At 39.9% G+C, this 26385-nt stretch overlaps 2 protein-coding genes across 6 annotated transcripts in view; both read right to left on the reverse strand.

Moving 5' to 3' along the window:
- LOC147327118 (glutamate receptor 2-like) overlaps positions 1 to 7385 on the reverse strand; it is a 113385-nt gene extending 106000 nt beyond the window's left edge. For all 5 annotated transcript variants that reach the window (XR_015129797.1, XM_086294749.1, XM_086294748.1 and 2 more), the window contains exon 1: positions 7142 to 7385. Coding sequence is in view for 4 of the 5 variants with exons in the window: in XM_086294749.1 (XP_086150875.1) it covers positions 7142 to 7247 (106 nt within the window). In the remaining variant the exon portion in view is untranslated. The remainder of the gene's footprint in view (positions 1 to 7141) is intronic.
- Positions 7386 to 14492: 7107 nt separating this feature from the next.
- LOC147327119 (glycine receptor subunit beta-like) overlaps positions 14493 to 26385 on the reverse strand; it is a 68751-nt gene continuing 56858 nt past the window's right edge. Inside the window, exons 10-11 of the mRNA XM_086294750.1 lie at positions 23147 to 23305; positions 14493 to 19370 (exon numbers count right to left, since the gene is read on the reverse strand). Coding sequence (XP_086150876.1) covers positions 19077 to 19370; positions 23147 to 23305 — 453 coding nt within the window. The 3' untranslated portion in view covers positions 14493 to 19076. The remainder of the gene's footprint in view (positions 19371 to 23146; positions 23306 to 26385) is intronic.

The raw sequence follows: 26385 nt of genomic DNA on the forward strand, positions 1-26385 counted from the left end.
CCGTGGGGTCAAAATGATCATGAGAACGGTGAGCAAAGATCCCAGAACCACACGGGGGGACCTGGTGAATGACCTGCAGAGAGCTGGGACCAAAGTAACAAAGGTCACCATCAGTAACACACTACAACGGCAGGGAATCAAATCCCGCAGTGCCAGACGTGTTCCACTGCTGAAGCCAGTGCATGTCCAGGCCCGTCTGAAGTTTGCCAGAGAGCACATGGATGATACAGCAGAGGATTGGGAGAATGTCATGTGGTCAGATGAAACCAAAGTAGAACTTTTTGGTATAAACTCAACTCGTCGTGTTTGGAGGAAGAAGAATACTGAGTTGCATCCCAAGAACACCATACCTACTGTGAAGCATGGGGGTGGAAACATCATGCTATGGGGCTGTTTTTCTGCCAAGGGGACAGGACGACTGATCCGTGTTAAGGACAGAATGAATGGGGCCATGTATCGTGAGATTTTGAGCCAAAACCTCCTTCCATCAGTGAGAACTTTGAAGATGAAACGAGGCTGGGTCTTCCAACATGACAATGATCCAAAACACACCGCCCGGGCAACAAAGGAGTGGCTCCGTAAGAAGCATTTGAAAGTCCTGGAGTGGCCTAGCCAGTCTCCAGACCTCAACCCCATAGAAAATCTGTGGCGGGAGTTGAAAGTCCGTGTTGCTCGGCGACAGCCCCAAAACATCACTGCTCTCGAGAAGATCTGCATGGAGGAATGGGCCAAAATACCAGCTACTGTGTGTGCAAACCTGGTAAAGACCTATAGTAAACGTTTGACCTCTGTTATTGCCAACAAAGGTTATGTTACAAAGTATTGAGTTGTATTGTTGTTATTGACCAAATACTTATTTTCCACCCTGATTTACGAATAAATTCTTTACAAATCCTACCATGTGGATTCATGGATTTTTTTTTTCACATTCTGTCTCTCACAGTTGAAGTGTACCTCTGGTGCAAATTACTGACCTCTGTCATCATTTTAGGTGGGGGAACTTGCACAATCGGTGGCTGACTAAATACTTTTTTGCCCCACTGTAGATGGCACTCACATTCCAATCATTGCTCCTTCAGTAAATGAAGGAGACTATGTGAACAGGACGTCTTTCCACAGCATTAATGTGCAGGTACATAGTTCCCTGTAGCATTTCAAACTAACAAATTATTTCATTATAGTAATGGATGCTAATTTGTGTTCTCTGCACTGTGAAGATCATATGTGATGCTGCCAACATTATCACAAATGTGGAAGCCAACTGCTCAGCCTCTGTGAGTGGTGGTGGTGGAGGACCCCCACCTGTTTTTCGGGCCTCCACTTTTTTTTTCCGTTGGCTATAACGGGTCACATTTGAGCATACAGAGTAAGCAAATATGTACTTGTAATGTGCTCAGATAATTTCAATAAGTGCTTACAGAAAGAAAATTAATGTAGCCTCTAACTGCAATTGATTTACATCGGACAAACAGACCAAGCACTATGGCTCATAATACAATTACACCTTACCTGTTTGGACTATATTTTTATATTTCATTTTTACTTGCTGCCAGGAACGTTTGGGGCCTGTTGGGTTGCACCTGCGCTCACATCACATCACAAAATAAAATGTATGAATTAAAAAATAAAATAAAATATAATAAAATAACGTGTTAAATGGGTGGAAATCCCTAGATCAATGTTTAAATTAACACTCACGCATTGACTCTGTCGGCTTTGTTTTGCCATGCATGCTCTCTTTCTTTTGCAGCTGAGGCTGCGTTACTTTTTTCCCGCAAAATTTGCATGTTATCGGCATATGCTGCCATCAGAATTTCGGCCTGTAAAATACATTGACCGCGCCTTCTTTCCCTCCGTCTCCATGGTGACTCGCTTAATCTGTGCTCCACTAATCAGGGCTTTATGTATCCTCGTGCGCGCGCTTAACTTGGGGTTAAAGCAACTCCGCGTTGATTGAACTAATTGTTATCAGCCTTTCTGAAACCGAATATTCCGAGTTGGACAGTTCGGGGTTACTCAACCCTGAGTATCGTTTTTCACTCTGAGTTTTCTAAACCGGCTTCCTGAAATAGGGCCCAGCTGACAAATGGGAGCGAGATTTCTCCATTAAGGTTACCTGGACACACATATGCTTAAATACGATCAAAATGTTGCAAGTCCCAACTTACAACTTACACAAACCTCTCCATAGAACACACTATACATGTTCCAAGTGGGCATTATACACTCAAACATATGCACCCACTGCACAGACAATTCTGGAGCCAGGAACCTTATGCATACACATAAACATACACACACACACACACACACACAACACAAGACGGTTGATTTGTTTTTCTCTTCCGGGTGCTGTTTGTGATTGTTTTCTTGTATGTTTTTTTTCTTAAACTTGCAGCTTTTGGCGATTTATTGCTTCTCTGTTCTCTTTATCTTTTTATATATTTTCTGCCCTTTTTTTCTCTCTCTCCTACTTTTCAGCTTTGACATTGTTATGTTACACATGTACTGTAATAACAGAAATAATGTTCATAGAAATTAACAACTTAACATGTAAAAGAAGCACATGAACAAGAGTAGCCAAGAGAGAATTTATAGAGCTCATCTTGGAAAAGAAAATGTGTTTGTTACCACGCTGCATTCAGATCATAATTCTGATTGCAAAAGCTGCCAGACAACAAAGGCTAGAAATTTTTTTTAAACTTAAGACATAACTGACTCCATCTAAGAATAAACACACATAAACTAGCCTACTGGACACAAGAAAGGAGGATATGTTAGTGTTGGTGGTGATTAGCTCATGCCCATCTAGCTGTCTGTATGGAGTTTGGATGTCTGTGCGTGTTCTCTGTGGTTACTCAGCTGTTGTGCCACAGTCCCCACTTAGCAGGATTATTTTAACAGGTGATTGTAAATTGGCAATATGTGCAAATGTGACAGTAAATGTAGGGCTGGATATTCACAAATCTGGAAATACATACTGTATACATAATTGACAGTTATCCATACCTCATTTATTTCATGATTTTATTTCATTATATACCTGTGGCACAGTGATTAGCACTGTTGCTTTACAGCAAGAAGGCTTGGATTTCATCTCCACTATGTGGCCGGGGCCTTTCTATGTGGAGTTTTCATGTTTTACCCGTGTTTGTGTGGGTTCTGTCCGGGTATGCTGCATGCAGTTAGAGGTATTAGGTAAACTGGTGATTCTAAATTGCACATAGGTGTGAATGACAGTGTGAATTTTTGTCTGTATCTATGTCTTAGGTCTGCAACAGACTGGCAACCTGTCCAGAGTGGTACCCCGCCTCTCGTCCAATGGTTGCTGGGATAGGCTTTGGCCCTCATAAGGATAAGCAGAAGAGAATGAATGGATGAATCTGCACTCTGCACATATAAATATAAATATGCTTTATTTTCTGTGTCATGTTGCTATTGTCTGTTTGTCTACTCTGTTAAGGACACAAGCTAAATTACTTGTATGTGTACACATACCTGATATTCTACACTATAATCTACAAATTGTATAGAATATACTATATTTCTGAAATATTATGTTTTAAATTATGGCTCCACAGTGTAATTGTTTACACATTTGCCTACAAAGTGAACAATCCCCTGTTATATCCCGGGAGGTGACAAATCCCTCGGGTTGCATCAACACAGGCATCTGGCATAAAAATGTGCCAAATCAAACATGCAGAGGTTCCTGCAGTGGTGATCATGTGGGAATAAGGGCGCGTCTTTAAGTAGCTTTATACAAATATTTCCACTACACTTTGTGTAGTTTGTCTACTAGAACGATTGTCTCTGGCATCAAGTCATGCATTCCAGAACTTCAGGTGAAATGGAAATGTTCATACATGCTGTCATACCTCAATTACTGTCCAGAATGCTGCTTCAAGGATTTGCACGGAGTCCTCTATAAGGTAATGTGTGACGTCTTTACATAGGCTAGTCATAAAGTAGGATTGGTAAATGCACTGTTCTTGTATAGTGCTTTTCTACTGTACTTGAGTACTCAACAAGCTTTATACAACATGGTGCATTCACACATTCATGCAGTCACTTTTTCCTGTGCCTAAGTTCTTTCTATGTAGTAGTCAAACACATTCCCACTCTCATGAAAGCATCAGAGAGCATCTTGGGGTTCAGTTTGCAGGTGGTGCCTCTGGTCACATTACAGAAAATAAAGAGACTGCTTTTGAGGTTGTAATATCCAACCTGTGGAAGTTGGTTCAAAGTTGGTATAAAGCTGTGTTGTTTTAATGTTTCAAATATATACATTTTTAGAACATTTTCTGATTCACTATCTGTGATTTGCTTAAAAATGTTAATCTTTTGGTTCAAAGTTTGAACATATGTGCTTTTACCTTCATATATCATAGTTTTCAGGCCATTTTGGCACATTGGAATCTGAGGCCATTCTTGAATATACCTTAAAAACAATTAAAGATAAAAGTATGACATTTATATTTCCCTTTCTTAATTTAGATCTATAATTTGAAAGAAATACATTACAATATCTGAGATTTCACTAGTTAAAATATTTTAAAAATCCAGGGAAGGTAATAAGGTAATAACCTGAAATTCTTAAACATGAAAATTAAGAAAATTATATTTTCATTCAACTTTTATGCTCAGCATTTATTCAGACGGTTATCATACCCTTTCTCTGATCTCGCCTTACCTCTGGCAGCCGTGGCATTGTGGTTAGAGTTGGGTTAAGGGGTTAGGTGTTAAGCTGAGGTATTTAGGGTTTGTGTCTTATTAGCATCAGACTACCAATTCTGTCATGTGGACACAGCAGCTGGGTCTTGCAAGACTACATTATTATTCTAGGGGCCATGTTATTCATTGCTAAGTATATAAATTACTTGCTTGATGTTAAATAAGGAAATGGACTTCATGCCTATGAATAAACACAATTTAGTCTATGGGAAGCACCAGCACAGTTTGGTAGATTTTTAAGTATTTTTTACTTCTTCTTCTTCTTCTTCTTCCTTCCCCTTTAAATTAATAATTTTTTTTAAATTACTATTGATATTTCATGTGTTTTCATCATAGCACATGAAATATAAATCCTTTGAAGTATACATATATAATGTCTGCTTCTCTGTCTCCGTTAGGTTAGAATATATAATCATTTTTCTAAAGCTCCCATTCCTTAATCAGCCCAAAGATACTTCTCTTCTGCCTGATTGCATTCACAGACCCATATCAGCAGTAGCATCTGGAGACTTTGTGGAACTGTCTTGATGTGGCAGATAAGCTGCCCATTATAGATAGGTCAGCAAACCCTCTGCTTAAGAAATGTATAATTTTGTCTTATTTCACAATTGATTTTTTTTCTATTTAAGAGCCCCTTGCAGGTTTAGAGTAAATATTGTCAAATGGCCAGACTACAAAATCAGCAGTGTTTGAGTTCATATCTTTGCAAGCATTTATACTTTGAAATGCTGGACTAATTCGTCATATAGTAAAATGGAAAAACTTTGGGGAAAATACCTTTCATTGCCTCCATATAGTCTTTAAGTGTCATTAAGTGCCAGTCTTAATCCTATAATTTACTGCCCTCTTGATGGCCACAGTTAGTTGTTGTCTTTGGGAGCTGGACTTCTGGACTACCAGTAACGGAATTGGTGAGCTAACACGTTTAACATATTGATAGATCCTAAGTGTTTTACCATTTTTTAAGTAGTGTGTCTCACAAAATCAGTTATTTGGCAAAATCTTTGCCACCCAACACCCCTCTTTAGACACGCTCCTGCTATAGCTATCACATTATTAATGCCATGTCACTCCTAAATCAGACATCATCAGAAGCATACTACATGGGCTGAGGGCAAAAAGAACTGGAGTGATGCTTAGTGATCCATAGTCCTCTTTAGGGTGGAAGAGAGTGATACAAGAATGAGCCTTTAACCCAAAGGCTCATGTTTGCAAAAATAATATTGTAAAATGCCAGAAATTTAAAAATTACAGAGATATTTTTCTAATGTTTGCATATTTTCCAGAAATATTTAAGTAACATTTTCAATAACATTTTCAATACTCTCATAGTGAAATTATTGTTTGCAACGTGTTATTCGAGCCTTCTGAATTTTAGTTACATTAATAAATTTTAATAAACCTTAACCAAGGTGTGGAAGTAGCTTTTTGTGAAAAGCTACATTTTTAGACTTATGCAGTCCTCAGAAGACAGAATTGGTACAACAATGTCTTATAAAAGTTTCAAATATAATTTAAAATTTGTTCAAAATATAAATGTATGTTTTAGTCTACTCCAACCTTGTCTTACTAAATACGAGCCAAACAATCCAGCTGAACCAAAATTTTAAGTTCAGATGGAAAAACATACCTACTCCACAGAGAAAGGGCTGCTGTGATATTTAAAAAACATTTTTTAAAAAAGATTTTCCAGCACTGCATCATGTATGTAAAGTAAATATAAAGTATGTAAAGTGTAAAGTATGAGATTTATAGTTCAAATGTAAAAGCAGTGTAATGTGACTGAGGAGGAAAAACTCTGAATAGCATAAAATACTGTAGATTTGAAAGCTAACTAAGTGTAATAATGGAAAACTTTACACAAACAACCAGTAATGTTCATTATAGCTTATTCTAACATTTTAATGAAATGCTGAAAATCACCCACTTCCACTAAGGGCTTGATGGATATAGGTCCAACAAGAAATGCAGTTCAGGAAATAAGTCTCATGTGCTGCGTTTCAGTGAGCTTAGATCTTCACTTGTCCCTATGACAGCACTATTAAGACTTCTGTGCACACAGGAGCAATTGCAGATTGACGGAATGCTGCATTGTTAGCAAGACGTTTGGGACGCATATAATTCCTTTTATTTTTTGATCTATTTAGTTTACTATTTAAATGATGAACGTATTAACTCAATTAGAACACTGCAGCAGCAGCAGCAGCCGTGCAATCACGAGGCCTGGCGTTACTGACAGCAGTAAAAAGAGGATGGAGATGAGAGAGGCCCACGGGCCAATAAAGAAGACACGAAAAGACAATGAAAAGGAAAGGTTTGAACGGGTAAAAGACGAGCTTTAATACACGCTGGAACAGGAAAGGTGAGGATGACAACGATCGGGCGACGACAGATATAAAAATCCTACCAATCTGGACGCTCGGAGATCCGCACAATGCCCCGCGCCATAAGAGTGCCACCAAAAATAGCAGCTTCATTGTGGTGTTCAGGATCCTCGCACAACACCACAGCATCTTACGATAGAGGTTCCTACCAAAACATCACCTCCATCAAAGACGATGTAATCTCATGGCGTTATTCCGGTGTTATTTAGAAACGTGTCGGGCTCTGCAGATGCGCGATCCTGTCGCCTGAGGTGCGCGTGCTGCTGCTGAAGCTGGACTTGAGGGCGCGCGCACTGAATTGCCCAGGAATGCCGATGAAGCACGAGAGAGAACCGAGAGCAGCCGACTGCTGCACATGAGGTTATTATAAACCTCCGCTCGAGGAGGCTGACACAAATTCTAACATAACAGATGCACACTGGGAATTTTTACAATAACTAATTTCTAATTGCATTAAGCAGTGCCTAAACACTATTATAATAATTATATTATATACATTATAATTATGATTTCCTTCTGTCTTTTTTTTATTATCGTAATCATTACATGCGCCTTTAAATATGTTACTATGTATTTTCACATTGCTGTATAGCAGCTGTGTCTATATATATTGCCGTGTTACGTAGGGCAAAAAGAGACTGAAGCCATCCCCACCCAACGCCCGGCTACCTCTATATCACAGCTAACGGAGTACCCTCCGTTAGCTGTGATATAGATCTTAAAATCCAGCCTTATGTGACTGAAAATGATCCAAGTGCAAAAACAGAGCTTTTCTGTATGTCCTAATAATAAGGCATTTGGATTCTTACTCAAAAATAAATCAAAATTAGTTAGATCTATATATAAATGTGAAATGTTGTTTGAGTAGTGAAAATGTTCTAATGGCTCAGTATTGTGTCTGTGATTGTGCGTGTGTGCACATGAGCCAGGAATGCAGGAAGACAATAACTGTGTTGTCACACAAAATCCTGAATCAGAACAATAATTGTTAAACACAGAACCAGGATTTATATGAGGTTTTACTACTGCAATCGCTTAAAACTGATCAAACTGTAACACAGCAAATGTAAATATGTTCAATTGGTCAATACTGGCATGTTGAATCGAAATAAAATAAATAAAAATAAAAATGTTTAAGTTAACTAGTATAATAAATCAATAAATGTGATTCTAATAACTGGCCTCACTGAGAGCCTGTACAGAGTCTGACCTTGGTGTGTGTGTGTGTGTGTGTGTGTGTGTGTGTGTGTGTGTGTGTGTGTGTGTGTGTGTGAGTGTATGTATGTGTGTTTGGTGCAGGATGGGTCAACATGACACACTGGAGCCACTAATTTCAGTGAATGTCTGACTCACAAAATGTATGATTTTATAAAAGAAGTTGACTAAAATAAATTTTAAAAATAAATAAACGTTGATTGACAAACATTATGAAAAGAAAGTGTTATCTTCTGTATTTGAATTATAAAGGAATTATGTTACAATAAATGTTCATGTGAAAATGTGCTAAAAACAAATCTGAATTACATAAACTGAATGAAACAGAATAAATTATATCCATGTGTGACTGAATATTTAAATGTGATGTGAACTCTCTATACTAGAAATAACAAAGAATATGTAATAAAGTGGTTTTAAAGGTTAAACTTTGTGTTAAAGTTGGATAAACAGAGACTGATAGATAGGGTGTGGGTGGACACTGGATGATTAGACGTAAACAGCTTGACTGAATGACCAAAATATGAAGATGTGATGGCTAGCATGAGAGGGGGGAGAAAAGTGGGCTGTAATAGAGATTTGGGTTCTTTCCTTTTTGTCTTCTGTGAGATGAGCAGTTCAGAAGATTAGATCTAAGAGGTTCAAGTTAAAATTCCAGCAGGGATGCGAGTGTGAAAACAGCAGCACAATCTGTGAACCTGTGAATTGATCTTGTAATTTTTGTCTTTCCATCGCATCTCATTTTTTCCATGTTATGTGGTTAATTCACAAGGATTTTGGTTTACATTATACTTCCACTGGATGGCCAGCTGTTTGGAGATGATCATCTACTTGGAAACAAAGGGATAAGTGCAACTTTAGGTCTGGTTGTGCTCATTCTCTCTCCAACCTCTCTTCACCAAAGATAAGAACAAAATCAGCATTAGCTCAGAGTAGGTAAGTTATATAAGTATAGATTAAGTGATTTGGTTATTGTTTTGTCATTATTACTATTTGCTAAATTGCTTTAGTATAATCCCCTGCAATTAAAGTTTAAATTGTGGACATTCACTTATTATCCTTTAGTGAAACACATTCGGCACAGGATTATCTGTACAGAACATGGCCCGGAAGTCCCGTTCCCTAGGGCAGTTGAGAATGATCGAGCTAACATCCTGTGGGACTTTTACAAATGGACAAATGGTGATGGTGGATGACCAGAGGAAGAAGGCTATAGTGTAGCAACATGTAGTGATGGCAACATGAGGAAAAGGAACACGAGATGCTTGTGAAATAACAAGGGCTGAGTGAGGAGCTCTAGGGTGGAGGAATAATTTTTATTATTGAACAATAACCATGTTCTCAATGAACCCAAAAAACTCATTAATATCAAAGCTGAATGTTTTTGGAAGTAGTTTTTAGTTTGTTTTTAGTTTTAGCTATTTTAGGGGGATATCTGTGTGTGCAGGTGACTATTACTGTGCATAATTATTAGGCAACTTAACAAAAAACAAATATATACCCATTACAATTATTTATTTTTACCAGTGAAACCAATATAACATCTCCACATTCACAAATATACATTTCTGACATTCAAAAACAAAACAAAAACAAATCAGCGACCAATATAGCCACCTTTCTTTGCAAGGACACTCAAAAGCCTGCCATCCATGGATTCTGTCAGTGTTTTGATCTGTTCACCATCAACATTGCGTGCAGCAGCAACCACAGCCTCCCAGACACTGTTCAGAGAGGTGTACTGTTTTCCCTCCTTGTAAATCTCACATTTGATGATGGACCACAGGTTCTCAATGGGGTTCAGATCAGGTGAACAAGGTGGCCATGTCACTAGTTTTTCTTCTTTTATACCCTTTCTTGCCAGCCACGCTGTGGAGTACTTGGACGCGTGTGATGGAGCATTGTCCTGCATGAAAATCATGTTTTTCTTGAAGGATGCAGACTTCTTCCTGTACCACTGCTTGAAGAAGGTGTCTTCCAGAAACTGGCAGTAGGACTGGGAGTTGAGCTTGACTCCATCCTCAACCCGAAAAGGCCCCACAAGCTCATCTTTGATGATACCAGCCCAAACCAGTACTCCACCTCCACCTTGCTGGCGTCTGAGTCGGACTGGAGCTCTCTGCCCTTTACCAATCCAGCCACGGGCCCATCCATCTGGCCCATCAAGACTCACTCTCATTTCATCAGTCCATAAAACCTTAGAAAAACCAGTCTTGAGATATTTCTTGGCCCAGTCTTGACGTTTCAGCTTGTGTGTCTTGTTCAGTGGTGGTCGTCTTTCAGCCTTTCTTACCTTGGCCATGTCTCTGAGTATTGCACACCTTGTGCTTTTGGGCACTCCAGTGATGTTGCAGCTCTGAAATATGGCCAAACTGGTGGCAAGTGGCATCTTGGCAGCTGCACGCTTGACTTTTCTCAGTTCATGGGCAGTTATTTTGCGCCTTGGTTTTTCCACACGCTTCTTGCGACCCTGTTGACTATTTTGAAAGAAACGCTTGATTGTTCGATGATCACGCTTCAGAAGCTTTTCAATTTTGAGACTGCTGCATCCCTCTGCAAGATATCTCACTATTTTTGACTTTTCTGAGCCTGTCAAGTCCTTCTTTTGACCCATTTTGCCAAAGGAAAGGACGTTGCCTAATAATTATGCACACCTGATATAGGGTGTTGATGTCATTAGACCACACCCCTTCTCATTACAGAGATGCACATCACCTAATATGCTTAATTGGTAGTAGGCTTTCGAGCCTATACAGCTTGGAGTAAGACAACATGCATGAAGAGGTTGATGTGGACAAAATACTCATTTGCCAAATAATTCTGCACTCCCTGTAGAAAGTAATATTAAATAAATTCTAACAACAGCTTATCAAGGTTAAAGATGCTGCTGTTGTTTATCCGCTGGTTTCCTCTTTCTGGTGCAAAGTGGGCGATAAACAAACAAGAGAGACGGAGTCGCGACAGAAAAGCAGATCAGCTGATCATTAAGCAGTTTCATGATTGAAGTAGCAGCAGGAGAGGGAGGGAGAGAGAAGAAGCAGTCGCTCCATATATCGGTTGTTAAGCTTGACGTGGGAATACTTTACAAACATTCAGAGATGAACTTACACACTTGCTTTACTTCTCTCGGGGATAACTTTATCGGAGATGAAATGCCGGGTTGGTAGCGAGGCTCCAAATGCTCAACCAGACCGCTGACAGGTCTCACACGCCACAGCCGCTCTATCACGTGATCCATACTGCTCCGACATGCTAAGGTTATGAGCCGAGTTACGCCATGTCACAAGTTTTGTGAGGTGCTTTCGTGACATTTAATGGATCAGATTACATTTTTTATTTCTCTCCGATATCCAATCCAGTAATTTAGGCCAGTATCTCTAACCAAGACATTTTGGACAACTTCATTCTCCCAACTTTGCAGAAAATGTTTGAAGATAGCCCCTTCCTGTTCAAACATGGACCTGCAAGGTCCATAAAGACATGGATGAGCAGATTTGGTGTGAATGAATTTGACTGGCACGAAGTCCTGACCTCAGACCAAGAGAACACATTTGGGATGTAGAATGGAGAAGAAGCATACTTTTAAACCTAGCTGTTAAAGCTGGGTTAAGAAGAAAGGTTATGATCAGTGAGCTGCAGTAGGCATTATATTGCTCCTCACTGATCAGATGCAATGTTTGCTGTCAAAGTGTTGATGCAGAAGTATAGAGAAGGTCAGAAGGAGCTTCATTGTATTTTTGTGGGTCTAGAGAAAGCACATATTAGGGTACCAAGAAAAGAAAAAGTCAGTGTTTAGGTGTGAGGGAGAAATTACAGATGGGTTCAATGTGGGGGTGGGACAACATCAGTGATCTGCTCTGAGCTCCTTTATGTTTGCACTGCTGATGGAAAGCCTGACAGATGTGGTTGGGCAGGAATATAGGATATAATATAGGATTATAGTGTTTGCAGATGACATTGTAATCTATTTTGAGAGAAGGGAGTAGGTGGCTCCACCAATCCTAAAATCCATATACAGTTTTAGAATAACATATGCGCCCATCCAGATTACACCTTTTTCAGATGTATAATTCATATACATGATATTCAGCAAGATAATGCTAAACGCTATACTGCATCCACTAAAACACTAAGGTTTCATATTAGAAAAGTTGTTGGACTGGTTTGCCTACTTCCAGACCTGTTGGCAGCTGAAAACATCTGGCCCATCATGAGCCAAAAAACATGACAAAGAAGACCCAGGACTGATTAGCAGCTCTATTTTTTCTTAAAATGGACCAGTTCCTCAGTTTAAACTGCATTCTGTAGTTTACATTTTACACACTGCCTGAAGTGTTTTGGATTTGGCTTTGTTTTAACAATAAAAATATTACTTAACCTCAGTTTTCTAATGCCAAAAACACTCTAAAGTCCAAATGCTACAGATTAAAGAGAAATAAGGTAAAGAGAGCTCAATTTCAGATCTTATACTAAAAATACTGAAGGACAAACAAAAGATGCTGAAAAGGCTTAGGGGACCTAAATGGTTTTGCTGTCTTCTTGAATTTATTGCCATTGTTACCATGGGTACATTTTCTTTGAGAATGTGAACTGCTTCACGTTGTGTTTATTTTGTTTGTGTTTAAAAATAAATAAAACAAACAAACAAAAAACAAGCAAAAAACAAATACAGCACATCTCTTCTTGGGGAAAAGAAATTTTTATTCACTTCCACAAAAATGATTCAAGTTCTTTGCAGTGCTGGGAAGACAGTACTTCTGAAATATATATCATGGCAATATATATTTTAAGAAAGGGCATAGCAAACAATTTAGCAACTGGCAGTCAAGCTTAGCTGGTACTTAAAACTGTGCAATCTAACGTCAAAGTACTCTAGCAGTTAGTTAGAACACTCCAGCAAAAAGATATATCATCGATCTTTAGTGAAATTTGACATATTGCATAATGCCATCGGTCTACTATATATGTATTTGATTCAGAGTCAGAGCCACATGGAAATATTTCTGATTCTTTTCCTGTTCTTGCCCATTCATTTAAATCACATCTCCACAGTTTTCTATTTGGCATTTTAAGTGAAGAGTTTCTTCCTTTTGTATGATTATATCTTTACATACTGGAATGTTACTGACTGAGCTGATTACACTTTATGTTACAAAGTACAGATAGCATGAAGTTATTCATAAAAAGCAAGGTGTCATAAGAACTAATAATTGTTAAATTAAACTTTGGAGTAGTTTTTCTGTAATGTTATGCTATGTAACATTAACTCTTTGCATTTTGCATATGGTTTTTCAAATTAAGAAAAAAAAGAACACAATATATGTATGTGTGTATTAAAAATAACAGAGAAATATTCAGCAGCAGCAATTGTTCCTTGTTTTGTAATAGGATTGCACACGGGACAATAAGCCTAAATGTCAAGTCTCTAGTGAGATGTAGGTATCAAAAAGATCACACTAGAACAAATAGTTAATAGTTACACTGTGCAAAAAAATTAAAGCACCACTTTGAAAATGCATCAGATCTAAATATGGATTCAAACGCACCCTGAAAATCGAAGTAAAAAAATTATGGTGCTGGCTAGTTCATTTTGACAGAATTTAGTTCCTTCCACTCAACATGGTACTCAGTAGTCAATATAGGCCCCACACGCTTGTCATTCCTGACAGTTCCTAATGAGATTCTTCAAAGAGTAGTTGTAAAACATTTAACAAGATCATCTGCAGAGGAATGGTTTATTTGAAGAGTTTCAGTCAGGTTTCAGAGCTCATCACAGCACAGAAACAGCTTTAGTGAAGGTTACAAATGATCTTCTTATGGCCTCTGACAGTGGACTCATCTCAGTGCTTGTCCTGCTAGACCTCAGTGCAGTGTTTGATACTGTTCACCATAATATTTTATTACAGCAATTAGAGCATGCTAAAGATATTAAAAGTTCTGTACTGCAGGGATTTGGATCATATCTATCTAACAGACTCCAATTTGTTTATGTAAATGGAGAGTCGTTAGTTATGGATGCCACACTTTGTGTACTAACACCAATTCTGTTTACATTATCCATGCTTGCCTTTGGCAGTATCCGTAGTAGTAACTTAGATAGCACACACCAATTAGATTGCAGGAATTTCTTATAAAAGTAAAGACCTGGATGACCTCTAATTTTCTTTTACTCTACTGTGGCCTAAAAGAATGTTAGAAATATGGTATCTAACCAGATTCTTGCTATGGATGGCATTAAATTACAGGGCACTAGTAGTGGACCTACCATTAACACTGTGAGGAATACTGGAGTTGTTTTTGACCAGGATATGTCCTTCAATGCACATATTAAAAACATTTGTAGGACTGCTTTCTTCGAATTGGGCAATCTCTCTGAAATTAGAAAGATTCTGTCTTAGAGTCACGCTCAAAAGCTAGCTCATGCATTTATTACTTCTAGGCTGGACTACTGTAATTCATTACTATCAGGATGTCCTGAAAACTCCCTGAAAAGCCTTCAGTTAATCCAAAGTGCTGCAGCAAGAGTCCTGACAGGGACTACATTGGCTTCTCTTCATTGGCTCCCTGTTAAATCCCAAATTGAATTCAAAATCCTGCTCCTCACATACAAGGTCTTGAGGACCCAGGCTCCACAATAGAGCATTTGTTTTCAGACTGCTAGTTTACCTTTGACTACTAGGGTAGTAAAATGGGAGACAGTGCCTTTCACTTTCCAGGCCCCTTTTCTGTGGAACCAGCTTCCAGTTCGGATTTGGGAGAAAGACACCCTCTCTACCATATAGCATATAGTTAAGGCTGAATCAGGTGACTCTGATCCTCACTTAGTTTTACTGCAATAGCCCTGGGCTGCTGGGAGCTTCCCATGATAGAAGTGTTTCTTCTTCCTCACTTTGGCATACACATGGTGCAGCCAGGAATCGAAACACCAATCGTCCGACTAGTAGATTACCCCCTGTACCCAGTACCAAGTTAAATTTTATGTAAGGTAATGGAATTTTAGGTAACAGGTTCACTTTCATAAATACCAAAGCAGATGATAGTGATTAAAAACCCTTGCTGCTATTTAAATGACCAGATCCATTTCCCAGAAGTTTAAGTGACTTGATGCTATACTCTGATTAAAACGTGTTCTTTTGAGCAGTGTATTTTAATCCAAATCCAATTTGTTTATATAGCACATTTAAAAACGAAAGGTTTGCCCAAAGTGCTGAACAGAAACAAAAGGGTAAAACACAAGATAAAACCACTGACACTCACATAAAAACATAATAATACACATAATATCGAAAAAAGGTGTGTTTTCAAAAGCAACTTAAAAACAGGAAACGAAGATGCCTGTCTAATATTTAAAGGGAGCGTATTCCAAAGCTTGGGGACCATAATTGAAAAGGCTCGTTTTCCTCTATGTTTTAGCCTAGATTTTGGGACAACCAACAGCAGCTGGTCAGCTGATCTAAGGGTCTGCGAAGGAATATAAGGCTGAAGCAACTTGGAAAGGTATGGGGGAGCAAGACCATTAAGGCATTTATAAACCAGCGTTAGGACTTTGAAAGTAATCTGTCATGAACAGGAAGTCAATGAAGAGAGGACAGGATAGGTATTACATGTTCATGCCTGTGGGTACCAGTCAAGAGGCGGGCAGCAGCATTTTGAATGAGCTGAAGACGTGCAAGAGACCCTTGGCTGACTCCAACATAAAGTGCATTACAGTAGTCAAGCCATGTTGAAATAAAGGCATGTATTACCTTCTCCATGTCACATTTTGACAAAACTGGCTTCAGCTTTGCTATTTGCCTCAACTGGAAAAAGCTTTGTTGCAACACAGAACTAATATGTTTGTTCAATTTAAAATCTGAGTCCATAATGACTCCCAAATTTGTCACATGCTGTTTGATATAAGACCCTAGCCAACCACAATTTCTAAGCGGGTTGCATGAAATATTATTAGGTCTAAATACAATCACCTCCGTTTTACTCTCATTGCAATTCAAAAAGTTCAGAGCCATCCAAGCTTTGACATCTTCAAGGCCGTTCAAAAGGATTTGGATGGAGCCTGGGCCATTTGGTGCTAAAGGCAAATAAATTTGGCTGTTGCCTGCCTAGCAGTGAAAGGATATTTTGTGTTTTCTAAAAATAGACCCCAAAGGGACCAGGTATAATGAAAAAAGAAGAGGGCCAAGGATTGAGCCCTGAGGCACCCTACAAGGAAGGGGGGCTGAGGTGGACTCCAAATTTTCAACTTTAACACTAAACGTTCTGCCACTCAAATATGAACGAAGCCAATCCAGTGCTGCACCTTTGGTGCCAACCAGGTGTTCCAAACGAGAGGTAAGAATATTGTGGTCAAGAGTATCAAACGCTGCAGTAAGATCTAAAAGCACAAGGATCACAGGACTTCCACAATCACAACCACTAAAAAGATTAGTCTTAGTAACAAGTGTCAGCCTTCCAGTCTGGCTCTGTTGCGCTGACGCAGTGATGAAAAAAAGGCCGTGAATCTAATATGACTTGGATTTTTTTACCTTAATATGAAAACACGGCATCTAATTAAAAACATTAAAACGTTTCTTTTTTTTCAATATGGTGCCAATAAAATGTCTAAATTAAGACTGTTATAATATAAATAAATTTAATCATGCTTCTACTGTCAAACTTGAAACAACAGGGAAATTGCAGAAGAATATTTTTACATTTTTTATTCCCTTTGGATTATATTTTCATCATGGAATTTATTTTATTTATTATTCGCCACTAGGGATGGGATTTCATGATTGATTTCACTTATCGATTCGATTCCCGTATCCATTCTCATTTTCAGAGTCACCAACATCTCTAAGCACCATGTCAAAGACATTACTTTCATGCAAATTAATTACATCCGGTGGGTCAAATATTTGTGGATGTTGGAGGTATTTCCACTCTTTGTTACGATCAGGGGTCATTACTCAAAAGGAGGAGGAAGTACTTTGTTACACTATAACTGCATTTCTCGGTCAAATGAACGAAAACATATTGTCTCATAATTACCATTTGCCAATATAAACCTGAATTTACAGTCCCACACATCAACACAAATCCCTGCCCTAATGAGGACACATATAATATTTCTCTTAGTATTTAGGTATGAACACAAAGCCTACAGCACAAAAAAAATGAAAACAAGCACAAAGAGACTTTTAAGTGATCTCCATGTTGATTCTACTTCAGAAACATGAACAGATTGTTGTGATTTTGGGCTATATAAATATATAAATAAATATAAATATATAAATAAAAACAGGTAGAAACGAAGCCTGCAGCCTAACTGCTCATCTGTTTGTTACTGGATGAAGTTCAGTGGCAGCTGGCTTCACGGCAGCTCACAAGTGATGGCTCAGCCATGGGCTGGGATCAGCATTCACTCAGCTTAGCATCGCTCTGGGATCTTGGATAGCTTAGCATTTGCATGCTGTTATATTAGCAACAACCTGTTCTGTCCTGGATGCAGTTTGCACTTCCTTTTTTTGCAATAAAAATAAAAATTATGTTCGTATCCACGCTGGAAACTGCCCTACAATTTGCTCCTCCATAACTGAAATCAGCTAATTGTAGAATACATGCCAGAACTGATAAGCGGGATTGACAGGCAGGCAGACTAACAATTCCAAGGAATTGGACTACTAGGAACCAGTTCTTGTAGAGAACCTTCTTTTTCTCGATTCTCATCCACATTGGCCACTCTAGAATACTATACCTTTAGCATGAAGTGTGACCAGTAATGTTACCCTCAATAAAAAGCATTTATTTCTAATGCACAGGATACAGTTATATTTTAAACTGCATAATTTAGGTTATAACTAGCACAATGTCCTGTATTACACAAAGACAAACATGCAGTGCCTACTTAATATACAGGCTTTAAGGGAACTCAAGCAATAGGACGCTAAGTTTTATATTTGTGAAAATTTGCAGTTATACCCGGGAACCACACTGGTTTTTGCAGCTTTGCAAACATGGCTCTAAACAGAAAAAAAGAGTTGTTAGTTAGCAACGACGTGCAATCTTGTGTAGGAACTTCTGGCAATAATAAATCCAGCCTTCATAATGGTTGTATTTTTGACACCAGACAAACTGACAGTTTCCAGTCTGTTTTGATCGACTGGAATAAAGCTGTGATAGGCATGGTTTCCTTGGAGCATCAACACTGCTGAACGAGTAAGACTGCTCAGAGATTACTGTTAGTTTGTTGGAAACATGTTCTAGTTGCAGTCATTTCTAATTTCATCACATATGGTGGATTTCTGCAATAGCTTGTTTTATGGCACATATCCATTGTTAAAAAAAACAAACAAACAAACAACCCACCAGTTTTTGTGTTGTATACCTGTATAGCAGATGTGAACAGGTTGAAAATGTAGGTAAAAAGGAGACCTTCCATGATATAACTTGCTTTAACCCGATATCTAACCCATAGGTTGAGTTGACACTTACAAATGAAATTTCAAGCATCCATGTACCTTGGAAAATATTGACAGGATGAAGGTAATATTATTCATTGCTTCCTTGAAAATACTAAAAATATTGTACATGAAAGCTGTTTCTGACAGAGTAAGGTGGGAACTTTTATCTGATTAAACAGATTTTTTTTTAATGGAATGACCTATATATAAATTTACTATATGATTTATCAAAGAAAAGTGTACTTTTAATGTCAGCACTGTCCGCTCTGTACCCAAGATACAAATCACTTTCTTCTTCTTCCTCTTACAGATAGATTGACCAGTAGACAACATTGAAGAAGAGGAAAGAGAAGGGAAAAAGGGCTCTTGCATAAAGATCAATGCGCTTAGCAGCTGCCGGTATGACAGGTTTAGGTGGTGGTGGTTTCTTGTTGGCTTTGTTTTGGGATTTGAGGGCCCCTGTAACTTCAACTGGTTTACCATAACAGTCAAAGTTAGAAAGTTCAAAGTCTCGAGGTAAAGATCCCACGATGCTGAAGTCACTGGAGCGAAGGTCAGACTTCGAAGTGCAAACTTTCTTACAGCGGGTTTCAACGACCTGGTAAAAGACACATGCTGACTGAACAACATTAATAGATTTCTTTTTGCTCTTATAAAACAGATATTGCTATTAAGTCATTCCATCTCAAACAGAGACAGGCCTTTTGCTAAATAGTCTCTCATTTGCATAAAAAATTTATGACACATACATAACATATATAATGAGTGCGGTGGGGTTTTATCTTTATATTTCAAAATACTTATCAAGATATTTTTTTTCTTTGAAAAATGGCCAGTTTCAGGCCATTTTGTTGCACACTGAAATCTCTGGCATTGTTTGAATTAATGAATTAAAATGTTCTAAAAATTTGATGATTTGAAATGAAATTTCCCTCTAGGGTGTTACATGGAGCCTTTCAGCTATTTTCACACATGTAGCACAGTCTTTAACTTTTCTAAACATTTGAATGAGAATCAAATTGGTTGGCTTAGACAACAATTAATCAATTCCCATATATAGAGTCCATATAATATCTGAATGAGCTAATGCGAAAATAGAGCAATCACCACCTTTTATTAAAACCAAATAGAACGTTTGCAGTAGTGAGAATGCATTAAATGCATAGAATGCTCTGTTACGCATATGCAGCAAGTGACAAAACTTGGCTTAAGACAATGTTCATGTCCAGATTCTCCTCCAGGTGTCCATAATTCATGTGTGAAAACAGTTTTCAAAAACAGCGTTCGAGAAATAAGACCAGGGGTCTCATGAATAAACATAGACATAGAAAACCAGACCTGAAGAGGCATATACCACTTCCCAAGTAAGTTGGGATTTATTACAACAAACTTAAGAGGAGAATTTGTGCACTACTACAGAAAATCTGATCCATCAAAAGGAACATTTTCAAAATGGAAATTGGCAATGCATACTGGTCAAGTGCTGGACTGAAGTTATCTCTAGTCTATTTATCGCAGTCTAATGAGTTTCCCACTCAGTGTCGCTGTGTCCTGTTGTAATCCTTCTGGCGTATTTCCTGTGGTCTCACGGGTTCAGGTCTGAAACTGTCAGACCAGCAAGTGAGAGTTTTGTCTCCAGGCTGCAGAGAGAGCTCAGTGTATTCCTCATGGTGCCGTGAAGTTAGACATTAAGTGCTATTTCTGCTATTATGTGCTGCCTTTAAGCGATAAGCAAGCATGCTATGCTGGCCAGAGAAAGTCCTCAGTCATTCATAGACTGTTCTGTCTTGCCTGCATAAACTGGAGAGACCCATTCTTGTTTTTTGGGGAAAAGTGCACTGGCCCTCCACTTTCTGATATGCCTAGGGCAGTTGGGAAAGTGGCTGCCTCACGTGTGAGGGGGGAGCAGGGCCTAGGTAGGTGTCTCTACCTCCCCCTGATTGTGGCTTATTTCAGATTAGCCTCTTAGCAGCTCCTCTCTAGCCCTAGCTCCAGGGGAGCCGTTGACTGGAGACTGTGCTTCTCCCCTGATAAATACAACTTGTCTTGTATTTAGCCAGTAGCTAGTTCCCAGAGAACAGAGTTGGGCCACAATATTGGGAGGGCATCCAGGCTTATTGGCACATTGGTCAAGGGGTCATGACACGCTCAGTGAAACCTTGCTGTGGCATTGGGGACCTTACTGGGGTATTGTCTGCGGTCAGTGGTTTATGTACTCAGAAAAATATCAGAAAAAAGGTCCAGAACGAAGAGAGGAAGTGGATCCTGGTGGCTCCTCTTGGCCTCACATGCCATGGTTTTCAGCAATCCCACCGCTCCTGAACTGGACCGCATGGGTGCTTCCTGTCCAAAAGGACCTCCAGTCTCATAAGAGCAGGACCATCCATCTCTTCCCTGCAGGGCTCAGGCAGATGGCCCGACCCTTTAGAGAGAGAGGCTCTGTGCCCTAGGGCTGCCTGAGCCAGTGGTGCAAACTCTGCAGGAGTTTTGTGCACCATCCACTAGAGCTGCCTACTCCTACTACTGAAGACTGTTGCCTCCTGGTGTGCCGTCCACCAGTTGGACCCCCACGAGGCCATATTTTACACCACTCTGCGGTTCCTGCAATCCCAGCTGGATGTGGGCAAGTCTGCAGTTACAGTTACAATGGGAGGTGTGGTGGCAGCAATCAAGGCAGTTCGTATTGGTCCCCCAGCACTTATGGGACTGACTCCATCCTAATCTTGACGTTTCTTAGCGGTTCCCAGTGACTTTCAACTTGTAGACCTGGATGCCCAGTTCCCCCATGGAACCTGGTTCTTGGTGGGCTTTAGCCTATTCCCATTTAGCTCGGGCTGTGGTTACTTCCCTCTTGGGTCGGACCATAACGTAGCTCTATGCTAGGCTGCTCCCTGGGTCTTCACAGTGTATAGCAGGTGCATTCAGACAATTAGGAAGATGGAAAAGCTCTTGTTTGCTTAACGTGGGGTCTTGGGCAGACCCTTGCCTAGCCAAGGGTGTGCTCTGGGGATGATGCGTTCAGAGTGATGTGCAGTGTTAGTTTTCCGCCACACATAGCGTTTTGCATTTTAGCCAAAAAGTTCCATTTTGGTCTCATCTGACCAGAGCACCTTCTTCCACATGTTTGCTGTGTCCTCCACATGACTTGTGGCAAACTGCAAATGGGACTTCTTATGGTTTTCTGTTAACAATGGCTTTGTTCTTGCCAGTCTTCAATAAAGGCCAACTTTGTGCAGTGCACGACTAATAGTTGTCCTATGGACAGATTCCCCCACCTGAGCTGTAGATCTCTGCAGCTCGTCTAGAGTCACCATGGGCCTCTTGGCTGCATTTCTGATCAGCCCTCTCCTTGTTCGGCCTGTGAGTTTAGGTGGATGGCCTTGTCTTGGTAGGTTTACAGTTGTGCCATACTCCTTCCATTTCTGAATGATCGCTTGAACAGTGCTCCGTGGGATGTTCAAGTCTTCGGAAATCTTTTTGTAGCCTAAGCCTGCTTTAAATTTCTCAATAACTTTATCCCTGACCCGTCTGGTGTGTTCTTTGGACTTCATAGTGTTGTTGCTCCCAGTATTTTCTTAGACAACCTCTGAGGCCGTCACAGAGCAGCTGTATTTGTACTGACAGTAGATTACACAGAGGTGCACTCTATTTAGTCATTAGCACTCATCAGGCAATGTCTATGGGCAACTGTCTGCACTCAGACCAAAGGGGGCTGAATAATTACGCACACCCCACTTTTCAGTTATTTATTTGTAAAAAATCTTCCACTTCTCACGTGTGCACCACTTTGTGTTGGTCTTTCATGTGGAATTCCAGTAAAATTGATTCATATTTGTGGCTGTAATGTGACAAAATGTGGAGAAGTTCAAGGGGGCCGAATACTTTTGCAAGCCACTGTAGTCTTTTACTCTGAATCCCAGGGTTACAAAGTAACCATGCATTCTCATTAGTGTGGTATATCCAGTTATCCTATGATGTCTAATCGCTATATGTATATATATATATATATATACATATATATATATATATATATATATATATATATATATATATATATATATATATGCTCATGTATTGCTTTATAAATCAAAAAAATTCCTGGATCATTTTTTGCTTTTTGTGCACATCCATACTTTTAGTATTCTTTTCACTCACTGCTGCATGCATGAAGCCTGAGGTGATCTTGACCTGCCATTTCCTTTATATGCATTAGACAATTTAAGTATTGACCTGCACATATTTTTCTTTATTAGACTCAAAAATTTTCTTTTTTTCTTGTATTGATTTTTAAGGATAGATGTGCACTTATGACAAACAATGTAAAATACACTATAGTTACAGATTTTAGAAGTCAGTTACCCAAGTTGTGATCACCTGCAGAGTGTTGACGTGCATTGGTGTTCCACCAGTGCCATTGATGGTGTTGTTAGGTTTAGTTAAAGGCTTCTTTCCTTCTTTCTCCTTCAAAGCTTTTTCTTTTGTGGCCATTTTGGCTTTCTCCTCTTCGATCCGTTTAGGACTGTTCAGCATCACCTTTATAACAAAAGTAAAAAGGAGTGAGGCACAGAAAAGAGAAATAGAGACAAGAAAGGAGAGAAAATTGAAAGGTTTTTAGGGTTCTCTATATATTAAGGAATCTTTTTATTTCAACGCTTGACATATAAATCATGCCAACTAATCAAACTCAAATGTCTGACTTGAGAAAATCATATCTACAAATTTGTAGATAACAAAATTGAATTGAATGTGCATATATACATACACACACACACACATATACATATATATATATATATATATATATATATATATATATATATATATATATATACATACATACATATATATACATATACATATACATATATATATATATACATATACATATATATATATATACATATACATATACATACATATATATATATATATATATATATATATATATATATATATATATATATATATATATATATATATATATATATATATATATATACATACAGCAAAGGTGTACTCTCAGTGGCAAGGGAACAATAATAATAAGAGAACAGCACCACCAAGGCTGGAGACGGAGCAATACTGGAAGAGCATATGGGAGAAGGACGCAACCCATAACGGCAATGCTCAGTGGCTAGTGGATCTGAGGGCAGACCACAGCGACCTCCCTGAACAGGGTCCAGTAACCATCACAGTGGCAGATATCCAAGAAAGGGTCTCCAGTATGAAGAGTTGGTGGAGTTCACGCCTACTGACTAAAGAAGCTGACTGCACTCCACGAGCGTCTGGCAGCACAAATGAACCAGCTGCTAGTTAACGAGAGACACCCGGAATGGCTAACCGAAGGTCGGACGGTCCTGATCCCCAAGGACCCCAAGAAGGGACCGGTCCCCTCCAACTACCGACCAATAACCTGCCTCAGTACTACATGGAAGCTCCTGTCAGGCATCATATTGGCTAAGATGAACAGGCACATGGGTCAATACATGAGCGGGACACAGAAAGGGATTGGCAAGAATACCAGAGGCGCAAAACACCAGCTACTGGTAGACAGAACAATCAGCCGAGACTGCAAGACCAGACTGACCAACCTGTGCACTGCCTGGATTGATTACAAGAAGGCCTATGACTCAATGCCCCACAGCTGGATACTGGAATGCTTAGAATTGTACAAGATCAATGGGACCCTAAGAGCCTTCATCAGGAACTCAATGGGGATGTGGCGTACAACACTAGAGGCCAACTCCAAGCCCATAGCACAAGTCACCATCAAGTGCGGGATCTACCAAGGAGATGCTCTGTCCCCACTGCTGTTCTGCATAGGCCTGAACCCCCTCAGTGAGATCATTAACAAGACTGGCTACGGATACCGACTACGGAACGGAGCAGTTGTCAGCCACCTCCTGTACATGGATGACATCAAGCTGTATGCCAAGAGTGAACGAGACATCGATTCACTGATCCACACTACCAGGCTATACAGCAATGACATTGGAATGTCATTCGGACTGGAGAAGTGTAGTCGGATGGTAACAAAGAGACGGAAGTTAGTCAGAACTGAGGGGATTGAACTACCAGAAGGCAACATTACAGACATAGAGGACAGCTACAAGTACCTGGGGATCCCGCAGGTGAATGGGAACCATGAAGAGGCCGCTAGAAAAGCTGCAACCACCAAGTACCTGCAGAGGGTCAGGCAAGTCCTGAGGAGTCAGCTGAATGGTAAGAACAAGATCCGGCCCATCAAAACGTACGCCCTGCCCGTGATCAGGTACCCTGCTGGGGTAATAGGCTGGCCAAAGGAGGAGATAGAAGCCACTGACATAAAGACAAGAAAGCTCCTTACCATGCATGGAGGGTTTCACCCCAAGTCCAGCACCCTGAGGCTGTACGCTAAGCGCAAGGAAGGGGGCCGGGGACTGGTGAGTGTCAGCACCACAGTCCAGGATGAGACAACGAACATCCAAGAATACATTGGGAAGATGGCCCCAACTGACCGAGTGCTCAGTGAATACCTCAGGCAGCAGAAACCCAAGAAAGAGGAGGGAGACGAGGAACCATCATGGAAGGACAGGCCCCTGCACGGTATGTACCACCGGCAGATAGAGGAGGTGGCTGATATCCAGAAATCCTACCAGTGGCTGGACACAGCTGGACTGAAAGACAGCACAGAGGCACTAATCATGGCAGCACAAGAACAAGCTCTGAGCACAAGATCCATAGAGGCTGGGGTCTATCACACCAGGCAAGACCCCAGGTGCAGGCTGTGTAAAGATGCCCCAGAGACAATCCAGCACATAACAGCAGGGTGCAAGATGCTAGCAGGCAAGGCCTACATGGAACGCCATAACCAAGTGGCCGGCATAGTGTACAGAAACATCTGTGCCGAATATGGCCTGGAAGTCCCAAGGTCAAACTGGGAGACTGGGTGGTGGAGAATGACCGAGCTAAGATCCTGTGGGACTTCCAGATACAGACGGACAAAATGATGGTGGCTAACCAACCAGACACAGTGGTGGTAGACAAACAGAAGAAGACGGCTGTAGTGATAGATGTAGCGGCATCAAAGACAGCAACATCAGAAAGAGGGAACACGAGAAGCTTGAGGAATACCAAGGGCTCAGAGAAGAGCTCGACAAGATGTGGAGGGTGAAGGTAACGGTGGTTAATGGTGGAGTTTGAAGGATAGACCATAATTGCCTGTAGGCTGAAATGAAGGTGTGACAGTATGTTTTAACATGCATACTTATCTGCAGTGTGTGACTTTTATTCAAAATGTGAAGCACTTTGCAAGCCTATCTTTTAAAAAGTGCTATACAAATCAATTTATTAATAATGATTATTATTAATTATTATTAATATTAGTATTATCAAGGATGGGGCTCATAACAACAATGCTTAGTAGATAGGGAAGCTAGGACCACAGCACCACCTTGAACAGGATCCAGTAACCGTCACAGTGGCAGACCTTCACGTGTCATATATTCACACCTATTGGCTAAAGAAGCTAACTGCACTCCATAAGCAGCTTCCAGTACAAATGAACTAGCTGCTAATAGATAAGAAACACCCAGAATAGGACAGAAGGCCAGACAGTCCTGATCCCCAAGGAT

Source organism: Aulonocara sp. 'chitande type north' Nkhata Bay, linkage group LG6, assembly GCF_057382095.1.
Source record: "Aulonocara sp. 'chitande type north' Nkhata Bay isolate Kocher_YH1m ecotype deep benthic linkage group LG6, A_spYH_male_GT1.1, whole genome shotgun sequence".
Taxonomy (NCBI): Eukaryota; Metazoa; Chordata; class Actinopteri; order Cichliformes; family Cichlidae; genus Aulonocara; species Aulonocara sp. 'chitande type north' Nkhata Bay.